Source organism: Mustelus asterias, chromosome 13 (genome assembly GCF_964213995.1).
Source record: "Mustelus asterias chromosome 13, sMusAst1.hap1.1, whole genome shotgun sequence".
Taxonomy (NCBI): Eukaryota; Metazoa; Chordata; class Chondrichthyes; order Carcharhiniformes; family Triakidae; genus Mustelus; species Mustelus asterias.
The window spans coordinates 89,146,325-89,159,550 of NC_135813.1; the positions used below are offsets into that span (position 1 = coordinate 89,146,325).

Below are 13,226 nucleotides of genomic sequence, written 5' to 3' on the forward strand. Positions count from 1 at the left end.
CTTGCTGTACTTTCAGCATTCATTACTTTGGCCCTCACAGATCTCCAGACGGCGTTTGTGAAGGAGGTTCACGATTTTGTGCTCGAGCAGTTTAACAGCAGCCAGTCAGAACTGCAGAAGATCCTGCACGATATGGACTATATCCATCATGAGTTTAACCCTCTGAAACTCAGGTGTCAAGCAAATGCGGCGTGTGTGGATTTAATGGTGTGGGCCGTCAAAGACGAACAAGGTAGTGAATATTTGAAGGAATTCAGAAATCTCATACTTTCTCTTTATTTGGGTGGCACAGTGGTTAGCACTGCTGTCTCACAGCGCTCAGGACCCGGGTTCGATTCTGGCCTTGGGTCACTGTCTGTGTGGAGTTTGCACATTCTCCCTGTGTCTGCATGGGTTTCCTCCAGGTGCTCCGGTTTCCTCCCACAGTCCAAAGATGGCCATGCTAAATTGTCCCTTAGGTCCCGAGATGCGTAGATTAGAGGGATTAGCGGAGTAAATATGTGGGGAAAGGGCCTGGGTGGGATTGTTGTCGGTGCAGACTCGAATGGCCTCCTTCTGCACTGTCGGGATCCTATGATTTGCTGTACAGTACTTTTTTTCTTTTGAGTGGCTCAAATGAAGTTGAAAATATTGGCCAAGTTTTGTGTTGTGGCCAAAGAAGGCTAAACATTTTTATGGGTCCTTTTTTTTAATATACCAGTAACTTAGTCCCCTTAAAGGACTCCCTTTACTAAGATACGTTTCCATGAAGGTGACTCTTCATTCCCTTCACCGATTTGGCTGCTTTAGCACCTGTGTTTCCCGACACTGGATATTCATTCAGACTTCAGGACTTCAACACCAGGGCCAGATGGAGATCCTGACCCCACACTTGCTGGCAGGGGCCCTGACAATGAGGCATGGAGTCTCCGGTTCTGATACCCATCCCCCAGCCCCCACAATTTACTCTAATCCACAGCTTTAACAGGAATATATGTGAACATATACAATAAGTTGTTTACTTATTGGTCTTTTAATGATAATGATTTTTCAATGCATTTTATGGATACACTAATACTTCAGAGTAATGAGTATAACGGATGATGGTAACATGAAGTACAGCCTACATTTATGGTTACAGAAGAGTAAGTTCTGTTTTTTCAGAGGTTTAACTTGTGGCATTCTTTTAATGAAGGTGCTGAAAATCTTTGCTCAAAACTTTCGGAGAAGCTGCAGTCGAAGACTTCCAGCAAAATAATTCTGTCGCACATGCCCCTGCTGATTTGTTGTTTGCAGGTATATTTAGATAATGAATATGAAGGAATGATGTTTAAGTTTATTTATTATTGTCACAAGTAGACTTGCGCTAACTCTGCAATTAAGTTACTGTGAAAATCCTCTAGTTGCCACACTCGGGCGCATGTTCGGGTACACTGAGAGAGAATTTAGCATGGCCAATGCACCTAACCAGCATGTCTTTCGGACTGTGGGAGGAAACTGGAGCACCCAGAGGAAACCCACGCAGACATGGGGAGAACATGCAGACTCTGCACAGACAGTGACCCAAACCTGGGAATTGAACCTGGGTCCCTGGCGCTGTGAGGCAGCAGTGCTAGCCACTGTGCCGCCCATGATATTATTCCCCGTGGTTTCTACAAAGTGTCAGGCTTGTTTGGTGGCACCCTTGCATTGACATTGAAGGGTGGTGGGTTCAAGCTCTATGGCAAGGATTTGATCACCTAATCTAGGCTGACACTGCATTAATGAGAGAGAGGTGACCGTTAGAAGAGTCATCTTTTGGAGGAAATGTTAAACCGTTGCCTGTTATCATGGGTGTAAAAAGTCCTGTCGCATTCTCCTAAGAAAAAGAAGGTGTCCTTCTGGTATCTTGACCAACATTCAATCCTCAATGTAGAAACAGATAACTGGTCACTTACCTGTGGGATCCGAATGTACCAACTGACTGCTGAATTTCCCAACAAAAACAACACTAATTGCATCAGTTAGGGCATCATGATCCGCAAGGGCTTGGAGGGCTGAAGGGCCTGTTCCTGTGCTGTACTTTGTTCTTAAAGAAACATATAAGATTACGAAGGGAATAGATAAGATAGAAGCAGGGAGGTTGTTTCCACTGGCGGGTGAAAGTAGAACTAGGGGACATAGCCTCAAAATAAGGGGGAGCAGATTTAGGACTGAGTTGAGGAGGAACTTCTTCACACAAAGGGTTGTGAATCTGTGGAATTCCCTGTCCAGTGAAGCAGTTGAGGCTACTTCATTGAATGTTTTTAAGGCAAGGATAGATAAACTTTTGAACAGTAAAGGAATTAAGGGTTATGGTGAGCGGGTGGGTAAGTGGAGCTGAGTCCACGAAAAGATCAGCCATGATCTTATTGAATGGCGGAGCAGGCTCGAGGGGCCAGATGGCCTACTCCTGCTCCTAGTTCTTCTGTTCTTATGTTATGTTCTTTGTTTGTTCTCATTTCCAAAGAAATTAAAAATCTAATACGCTTTGGGAAGTTTTGAGGATAAGAAAGAGAACACAGTTTTTTTGCCTTTCCTACTGCTTGTCTGTCATCCTATTTCCAACCAAGGGTGGCATAGAGCGTTTTTCATTACAATGTGATGCTCCAAATCTGCCTCCTCTACAGGTCAACGGGAGGTTTTGTTGTGTGTATTGTTTTTGTTTAATTCATTCAAGGGATGTAGGCTTCACTGGCTGCTGGCCTGAATGCCCTTGGGAAAGTGGTGGTGTGCCGCCGTCTTGAACTGCTGCAGTCCCTGTGCTATAGGTACACCCACAGTGCTGTTAGGAAGGGAGGGTAAAATTGACCAAAAGAGAAAATTTCAGCAGGTCTGGCAGCATCTGTAAGGAGAGAAAAGAGCTGACGTTTCGAGTCCAGATGACCCTTTGCCAAAGTATCTGGACTCGAAACGTCAACTCTTTTCTCTCCTTACCGATGCTGCCAGACCTGCTGAGATTTTCCAGCATTTTCTCTTTTGGTTTCAGAATCCAGCATCTGAATTTTCTTTTATCCAGTGTAAAATTTGACAAATACTTCACTATTCCGTTCGACAGTTGAGACCCTGTCTATTGTTTCTCCTCTTCAGCCCAGGGACCAATTGCAGTGTTTCACTTTCTGTCCAGACTAGGATCAGTTAAACTCAACCAACCATGAATCAACCACGGGAACTTTTGTTGTTTGGTTAGTGCTGTACACTGGAAAATATGGATGTGCAAGTACAACAGCAGGAGGAAGTAAATGTCTCTGGAAAGGAAGTGTGTGTAGCTGCAAGACCTTTACTATAGGAGATATTACTCAATGTGCCGAGGAACTGCCAAAGTGATTGCACAAAACAACATTTCTGCTGTTTTAACATGTTTCATGAATTGATGCTCAGATTAGTGTCAGAACCGCTTATCTTTAACAGGGTGCAACCATTTTTGAGGGAAGTGGTTTCAACCTACCATTATATTGATTCTAAATGCAAAAGCTTGATTGTCAATCCATTTTTTTAAAAAGTGGTTTTCTTTTCCTTTGCAATTAATTTGCTTGCTGGTATCAATCACCCAATTTTGGGCGTTGCTTGCCCTTTTCATTTCAAAATATTTTCTTTTATCCAACCAGGGTCTGGGACATTTGTGTGAGCGATTCCCTGTCGCAGTTCATTCTGTCACAACATCGCTCAGGGATTTTTTGGTGATCCCTTCGCCAGTACTTGTCAAGGTGTACAAATACCACAGTCAGTACAATTCAGGTAACTGGATGCTTAACTCATAGTGCAGCTATAGTCAGTTGCAAATTTGTGAAATGCTGTAATGGTCTTCGTTTTTAAAAAAAACATTGTGGCCCAAAAAACACATTCTGAGGAATTTTTGCAACAAGGAAATTGAAGTTTATTTATTGGTGTCACAAGTAAGGCTTACATTAACACTGCGATGAAGTTACTGTGAAATTCCCCTAGTCGCCACAGTTCAGCGCCTGTTCGGGTCAATGAACCTAACCACGATTTTTATTGGCAAAGGCACAGAGGAGAAGGACCAGCCTAGAACATTCTAAGCATGTACAGTACACAGTGGTGAAATTGCTGCAACAGCTTCCTCATTTTGTTATAGTCTGTAATTTAAGATGACAATGTAAGCGAATTTTTGTTGCAAGAATACAGAATTACTGCAAATGAAGAAGACACTCAGTTGAGTACATACCATGCTGTGTTAACTCCACAATTACGCAGCTCTTCCTTGTAGCTTTTCCCTGCCTGGTTGATGTTCAGTAATTCCCCCTTCAGGTACCATGCCCTAAGAGGGCATTGGTGACCATTAGATTGGTCCATGATTGTGCTTGGCAAAGTACTGTATTGGTTTGCCATTACCGTCCGTAGGAAGGCTGACCAGGCCAGGAAACCCTCCTCTTACTACCTGCCATCAGACATATTGAAAGGATTTACAGGCTGATGGTCAGCCTGTTTGGCACATTACAAATGCACCTTCTGTGGCCATCAAGTCCTGAAGTGCGACTTCAATCCAGAGTTTCTGGCCCAGAGTTAGGAGGCTACCACTGCACCTCAAGACCTCCGTCCTGTAACGAAAATACTGAGAATTTTTCTTCTTAAAGCTTCCGCCTCATGGAAGAAACTTCAGGCCAATTCACAACCAAGAACCTGCTCTGAAAACTCTGCTCTCGTTTTGACAGCTGTGACAAATTCCAGGTGGCGGCCGAGATAATCCACAACATTCTAAAACAATGAGCAGCATTCTAAATCAAACACCCCAGAACGTTCTAAAAACAAGTCAAATTGTCCTATTTCCTAGTGTTAACGGATCGTTTAAAAATCCAGGATCCAAATCTGCTTCAATTAGAGCACGATTCCTCCAAGATAAATCATAAAGAGTGCATCTGCATCTTTGTGGATGTTAGTTCTTCCTTGGACCATATCCTATCTATCTACCAAATTCTGTTGGTGTCGTCTGTTAGTTTTTGAAGCATTTTGTTGCCTGTTAATATAACGGGAGGGGGGCAAAAGATTTACCTCTGCCTCTCTTTCGTGGTGGAGGTAATAACGGGGAGAAAAGTTTTGCTAAACCACATATGTGGCCTCATTTGTAGTTTCCTAGGAGACTTTTATAAACCATTAATATTCCCATAACAATGCAATTTTGTTTTTTTTTTAAAGGCGGTACTGATATTAAAATAAGCGTAACAAATGAGCATTCAGAGGCAACTGTGCTATCCTCGAAGAAAAACCAGCCATCCATGTATGAACAGCTGAGGGACATTGCTATCGACAACATTTGCAGGTAAGAAAAGCTGAAGCCATCATGCTGGGGCATTGCTGTATAAATAAATAAAGAACATCCTCACAACGTCAGGGACCCGGGTTCAATTCTGGCCTTGGGTGACTGTCTGTGTGGAGTTTGCACATTCTCCCCGTGTCTGCGTGGGTTTCCTCCCACAGTCCAAAGATGTGCGGGTTAGGTGGATTGGGCATGCTAAATTTCCCTTTAGTGTCCCAAGATGTGTAGGTTAGGGGGATTAGCGGGGCAGATACTTGGGGTTATTGGGAACAGGTCTGAGTGGGATTTCCCATTAGTGTCAGGGGGATTATGTGGGGTTACAAGGATAGGACCTGGGTAGGATTGTTGTCGGTGGAAACTCGATGGGCCGAATGGCCTCCTTCTGCACTGCAGGGATTCTATGATTCTATTCACCTGTTCTATCCATTAGACATTCCAAAATGCATTACAATCAGGGATTTATATTTGAAACATGGTCATTGTTATATGGGCAAGCACAACAGCCATTTTCTTTGCATTTATACAGTGCATTTAACATGCTCTGTGTGGAGTTTGCACATTATCCCTGTGCCTGGGTGGGTTTCCTGTGGGTGATTTGGTTTCTTCCCACAGTCCAAAGATCTGCAGATTAGGTGGATTGGCCATAGTCAAAAGAAATTGTCCCTTACTGTCCAAAAATGATTAGGTTAGATGGATTAGCCATGGTAAATGTGTGGGGTTCAGGGATAGGGCTGGGGAGAGGGGAAGGATAAGATACTTTGTCAGAGAGTCGGTGCACACTCGATGGGCCAAATTCTGTACTGTAGGGATTCTATTACAGCTGTAATTCTGTACTGTAGGGATTCTATTACAACCATAGAAACATCCTGAAGTATTTCACAGCCAGCAAAAATGTTAATCAATGTTCAAATGGAAAGTTTTTCAGCAGCTAATCTTCACACAAGGCCCCATAATCAACAATGAACTAGATACCAATATCCATTACAAGCCCACTGACTCCCACAGCTATCTGGACTTCAGCTCTTCGCACCCTACATCCTGTAAGGACTCCATCCCTTTCTCTCAGCTCCTTTGCCTCCATCATATTTGTTCCGATGATGCCACTTTCCAAAGTGGTGCTTCTAATATGTGCACCTTCTTCCTGAACCGTGGTTTCTCACCTACAGTTGTCAACAGGGCCCTCAACAGCGTGTGGTCCATCTCCCGTGCCACAACCCTCACCCCCTGCCCTCCCTCCCAGAACAAGGATAGAGTCCCCCCTGTTCTCACATTTCACCCCACCAGCCTCCACATGCAAAGCATAATCTTCCGCCATTTTCACCGACTCCAGCGTGATGCCACCACCAAACACATCTTCCCATCACTCCCTCTGTCAGCATTCCGCAGAGACCGTTTCCTCCGGGATAACCTAGTCCACTCCCCCACTATACCCATCACCTCTCCCATCAACCATGGCACCTTCCTATGCAATCGCAGAAGGTGTAATGCCTGTCCCTTTACCTCTTCCATGCTCACCATTCAAGGTCCAAAACACTCATTCCAGGTTAAACAGCGTTTCACTTGCACCTCTTTCAATTTGGTCTATTGCATTCGCTGCTCCCAATGTGGTCTCCTCTATATCGGAGAGACCAAGCGTAGACTGGGTGATCACTTTACTGAGCACCTTCGGTCTGTGCGCAATCAGGACCCTGACCTTCCTGTTGCTTGCAATTTTAACACACGATCCTACTCCCATGCTACATGTTTGTCCTTGGCCTGCTGCAATGTTCCAGTGAAGCTCAACGCAAACCAGAGGAACAGCATCTCATCTTCCGGCTCGGCACGTTACAGCCTTCCGGCCTCAACATCGAATTCAACAACTTCAGATGATTCGTTCTACCCCACCTCGACCTCTTTGTTTTAATTTCATCAAATTTTTAACTGTTCTCTACCTTTTACTTCTTTATTGTCTTTCTTTATTTTTCTTCCCCCTCCCAATATTTCCACCTATTTTATCCCCCCTTTCCTTACCTTTTCCCCCCCTTTGCTTCCCCTTTCCCCTATTTTCTCCATTTTACCTCTCTCCTACCCATTCCTTCCTCCTCCTCCTCCTCCTCCTCCTCCTCCCCCCCCCCCCCCCCCCCCCCCCCCCCTCATTTCAGCTTCTCTGCCGTTTGGCCACTCACACCTTCTATCCTCGCTACGGACTGCCATTAGCAGCCTTTCCCCTTGTTTTTGTGGTTATGACTCATCTTTCATTCCCTCCCCCTGCAGTATAAATATCTCCCACTTTCTGTGCCTTTTAGCTTTGACAAACGGTCATCTGGACTCGAAACGTCAGCTCTTTTCTCTCCTTACAGACACTGCCAGATCTGCTGAGATGTTCCACCATTTTATCTTTTGGCCCCTTAATCATCACCGAGCTTACTGTGAAGTTAATCTGCCCTTTTTCTTCTAGTCATGCTGGTTGCTAGGTAAACCTTTGGCCACGAGGCGAGCTCCCCTGCTCTATTTCGAGTGGTGCAATGGGGTGAGAAGGCAGACGTCTGCTTGATGTCTCTTCCAGAAAACAACAGTGTGACTCTCCGAAGCACCCAGTTCTGATGGACATGAGTCTTGGGTGATCATTTGGATAAATTCACTGTTCTTCATGCCTGTGAGATTAGCCGTGTGGTAGGGTTAATTTTGGTGGCTAGAGTTTTTAAAACGTGTGATGCTCATACCGTGTTTTTGTTTTGCTGTGTAGATGCCTGAAAGCGGGTTCTGTTGCAGACCCAGTAATTGTGGAAGCATTCTTGGCCAGTCTATCCAATCGTCTGTACATATCCCAAGAGAATGATAAGTGAGTAACAATAACAACGTTCAAATCAGTTGTTCCAGTTATGGGCTAGCCTATTAGATACGCCTTTTTCCATATACATCTAGCTCAAAATCTGCATAGAAGGTACAGATTTAATCTACTTTTAACAATGCTATGCCTTTTTCGTTTAAATAATAAAGTCTATTTTATGAATACTATCTGCTGATATACTGGGTGAAAAAAAATGTCCAGTGAAGCAAATCTCCATAAATGTTTTTCTTTAACTTGGGAAATTAATCAAGATTTTCAAGTGTTCGTCGCGACATTCTTTCCATGATATTTTTCCATGCTATTTTAAAATAACTCATGCCAGCTTGAATTATTTGTACAAGAATAAGAATGTTGTGTGACGGAATGTTTTGGTATTGATCTGTAAAATCCAGCCTTTAGTTGGAGAAGATTTCATTCACACTGAGATTGAAAGAATTCAGGCACCAACTGCAAGATATACTTTTATTTATTTTTCCCCTTTGTACGCATGGATCAGTAGGACAACCATGATTATCATGTTGTAACAGAGAGAACCACTCCAGGCCAGTGAATTCATTCAGATTGGCAGATAATCGAGATGCATGTCATCCTTGTTAATCAATTTCATGAATACTCCACAGGGATAGGAGTAGGCCTTTCAGTCCCTTGAGCCTGCTCCACCATTCGATAAGTTAATGGCTGACCTGATCTTGACCGCAACTGCACGTTCCTACCTGTTCCCCTTTACTCTTGACTGCCCTATCCCCCTCAATCTGTAGTTGTACTGACTATAAACTGAATAGTTGAACTAAATCTCCTTCCTAGCTGTTGCAGCACCCGCGTGCAAGCGTCGAAATGAACTGTACCTAAAAGGTGCAACCCAAAAAGTGGCAAACCAACAGCTAAAAGACGCGGTTTCTTCAGAACTGAATTTCTCAACCCTGCCAATCTGAACAGGTACATGCAACCCAACAGTTAGAAGGTTTGACCTGATCTGAAGCCCTGATTGTTAGTGATTTGGATTATGATACCAAAATCATTCGGGTGGGGAGTAAATATTTTCCAATTGTTCACGAGGTGTGGACAGCACTGACGACATTGTATTTGTTGCTCTTCTTGCTTGACTCTGAGAAGCTGCCTTCAAACAATGCAGTTCTTGTGGTGATGATGCTCCTGTTTAGAATTCAAATATTGTACAGTGACCTCTCCATTCTATAAGTATGCTTGTCACACAACCAGACGTAGGTTATAGGTTTGTTTGAATATTTATTCCTCATGTCGTCTCTGGTGTCTCCTCCCTCGTACACGAGTGGAATTTCACAGAAAATAGGTGTTGATTATCTTCTTGGTAGATTTGAAGTGAATGTTAATTTTCAGCTTGTGATCCAACAGCCAAATCACATTTGCAGCCTTATCTGGTTCCTTAGTTAATTTGTTTGACCCGAATGTGATTGTAAACAGTTGTATGGTTCCTTTTAGAATAGATTTTTATCTTGTGACCCTCCTGCTGTTTCTGGAACTGGTGTGAACATTTACGCGTACCGTATTTTCTGGCGTGGAAGTCGATGTGATGTACAAGTCGAATTGATTAGATTACTGATTTTTCTGAACTGCGTTCACATACCAGTCGAAGGGGTGTATGCGATGAGACCAGGCCGGAAACCCTGGGTTCAGTTAAAGTCACTTTTATTAGTACATTTGTCAATGAAAAAAGAAAATCATACAACACATTTTTCTTTCATAAATCCAAATCTGGTTCGCTGACTCAGTATTTACTGTGAGCAGCCATATTCCCACCCCTTCCTTCTGCATATTTCACAACTTCCAGCTTGGAAACTGCCAGATAGGATTGATGTGATTTTGACTGGAGGCATTTTGGTATGAGGCACTGGATTTTCTTGGATTTATTTATAAGGCATCAGCGTATAAAATCCATTTCGATGGTAGATAAGTCAAAGGGGTGTATAAGATGAGGCTTGAGCTTCTGGAGAAAAAAGTATCATCTTATACACAGGAAAATATGGTAATTAAAAAGAATCCGTATGGAAAAGTATTGCCCTGTGACAATCTCTTTCTTTTATGTTTAAGGCTTTCCCTGTTGCTTCTTACAGCATTAACAACATAAGTTAATTTGTGTTGATCTTTGCAGTAATATGTAGCAATTTGAGTATAAGGTGTGTTTTCTTTGTTCCATTCAGTTATCCAAGTGAATTCAAGCATTCTATTTGAAATAGTTATTAGTAATAATCCAATGTCCCCTCTAAATGTCTTTACACTATGCATATGCCGTGTTTATTAACAGGGGGTTTGAGTTTAAGAGCCGTGGGGTTATGCTGCAACTGTACAGGACCTTGGTGAGACCACATTTGGAATATTGTGTGCAGTTCTGGTCACCTCACTATAAGAAGGATGTGGAAGCAGTGAGAGAGTGCAGAGGAGATTTACCAGGACGCTGCCTGGTATGGAGGGTAGGTCTTATGAGGAAAGGTTGAGGGAGCTGGGGCTTTTCTCTTTAGAGCGGAGGAGGATGAGGGGCGACTTAATAGAGGTTTATAAGATGATGAGGGGGATAGATAGAGTGGACGTTCAGAGACTATTTCCTCGGGTGAATGTAGCTGTTACTAGGGGGCATAACTATAAGGTTCATGGTGGGAGATATAGGAGGGATGTTCGAGGTAGGTTCTTTACTCAGAGAGTGGTTGAGGTGTGGAATGGACTGCCTGATTTGATCGTGGAGTCGCACACTTTAGGAACTTTCAAGCGATTATTGGATAGGCACATGGAGCACACCAGAATGATAGGGAGTGGGATAGCTTGATCTTGGTTTCAGACAAAGCTCGGCACAACATCGAGGGCCGAAGGGCCTGTACTGTGCTGTACTGTTCTATGTTCTATGTTCTATATGCGAGGTATCCTAAAGGGGTCAAATTGAGTGGCTTGCATGGTAACTTCCATATTGATGCAGAACAAGCCCACTTACAGTTTAGGGAGAGCATTGAGTCAGATGGTAAAATCATAGAATCAGACAGGCAGAAGAGGCCCTTCAGCCCATCGAATCCGCACCGACACATTTAGAAACATCTGAACTCCCATCTACCAGCACCTGCCTCGTAGCCCTGAATATTATGATGTGCCAAGTGCTCATCCAGATACTTTTTAAAGGATGTGAGGCATCCCGCTTCCACCACCCTCCCAGTCATCTCATTCCTGACCGTCACTCCCTCTGGGTAAAAAGGTTTTTCCTCACAACCCTTCTGCCCCTCACCTTGAACATATGTCCCCTCGTGACTGACCCTTCAACTAAGGGGAATAGTTGCTCCTTATCCACTCTGTCCATGTCTCTCATAATCTTGTACACCTCGATCAGGCCCTGGTAAATCTCCTCTGCACTCCCTCCAGTGCAATCACATCCTTCCGATAATGTGGCGACCAGAGCATAAGAAACAAGAGCAGGAACAATAACAAAAGAGATTAAGTTACAGGACCAGTGGCTTAGACCAGGTATCTGCAGAGTGTGGCTCGTTATGCACTCGTGCAGCTCTGGTCCCTGATTGATTGAACCTATTTTGACTGCACTAATTGACTTATTGGCCGAAATTTTACTGGCACGCCTGCCCGAGATTCATAAGATCGCGCTCGAGGCCAACGGAAAAAGCCGTTCTGCGAGCCTTGCCCGCCCTGATTTCCATTGTGTTTTTAAAAAACTTTTATTAATATTGTACTTGTGAGAAAGTATCATTCAAACATTTCTGCAAAAACATTTAAAATGTTGCTGAAATATGTCTCTTTAGTTTATCACAATTATTGGCTTTTGAACCGAACAGCATCATTGCGTTTGATATGCAGCGTTTTTTGACTAAATTTTTTAAATCGGCTGCTCTTGTTATCAGGTTGGACTCTTTCCTAGATTAATGATCTGGAAACACGAGTTTTCAGTTAATTAAATAAATCTGGAATTAAAAGCTAGTTTCAGTAATGGTAGGAAGTTATGTGGTGCAGTGGATAAACATGCCTACCTCTGAGCCAGGAGCTTTGGGCGGCACGGTAGCACAGTGGTTAGCACTGCTGCTTCACAGCTCCAGGGACCTGGGTTCGATTCCCGGCTTGGGTCACTGTCTGTGTGGAGTTTGCACATTCTCCTCGTGTCTGCGTGGGTTTCCTCCGGGTGCTCCGGTTTCCTCCCAGAGTCCAAAGATGTGCGGGTTAGGTTGATTGGCCATGCTACAAATTGCCCTTAGTGTCCTGAGATGCGTAGGTTGGAGGGATTAGTGGGTAGATATGGGGGTAGGGCCTGGGTGGGATTGTGGTCGGTGCAGACTCGATGGGCCGAATGGCCTCTTTCTGTACTGTAGGGTTTCTATGATTTCTATGAACTACCACTCCAGGATTTGACGGCCGAGGAAGGTGCATTCATAGCACAGCCAGCACGTTGAGTTTCAACCCGCAAAATCCTTCCAACACAACAATGGCAGGCGGTAAGAGTGGCAGAGACGCCTGGAGAGCCATGCTTGGTGTGGAGTGGCGTCCCTCAAGCTATAATCCTCTGGCGACATAACATTCCAGGAAAGTGAAATCAGATGAAAGTCTGCCTTTCTCACCATTCGGTGTGTGAAAAGAAACACCAACAACAATCCATAAGGGTGCCATGCAACCAAAAACGATTTTTGTTGTAAAAATCCAACTGGTTCACTCCTGTCCTTCAGGAAAGGAAATCTAATGTCTTTACCTGGTCTGACCTGTATATGACTCCCGAGCCACATCTATGTGGGTGAATTTCATCTGCCCTCTGAAATGACCTAACAAACTACTTTGGTACAGAGTCATATACCCTTCGGCCCAACTTGTCCATGCATGCTGCCCCTTTTTTTAACCCCTAAGCTAGTCTCACTTGCCCGCGTTTGGCCCATATCCCTCTCTACCCATCTTACCCATGTAACTGTCTAAATGCTTTTTAAAAGACAAAATTGTACCCGACTCTACTACTATCTCTGGCAACTTGTTCTGGACACTCACCACCCTGTGTGAAAAAATTGTCCCTCTGGACCCTTTTGTATCTCTCACTTGTCACCTTAAACCTATGTCTTCTAGTTTTAGACTCCTCCATCTTTGGTAAAAGATATTGACTATCTCGCTGATCCATGCCCT

General features: G+C 43.8%; 1 protein-coding gene across 1 annotated transcript in view; it reads left to right on the top strand.

Annotated features, from left to right (window-relative positions):
* The window catches only part of pi4kab (phosphatidylinositol 4-kinase, catalytic, alpha b), a 161,843-nt gene that overhangs the window by 23,779 nt on the left and 124,838 nt on the right, over nt 1–13,226 (top strand). Inside the window, exons 11-15 of the mRNA XM_078227246.1 lie at nt 41–232; nt 1,175–1,275; nt 3,606–3,735; nt 5,152–5,275; nt 7,998–8,093. Coding sequence (XP_078083372.1) covers nt 41–232; nt 1,175–1,275; nt 3,606–3,735; nt 5,152–5,275; nt 7,998–8,093 — 643 coding nt within the window. The remainder of the gene's footprint in view (nt 1–40; nt 233–1,174; nt 1,276–3,605; nt 3,736–5,151; nt 5,276–7,997; nt 8,094–13,226) is intronic.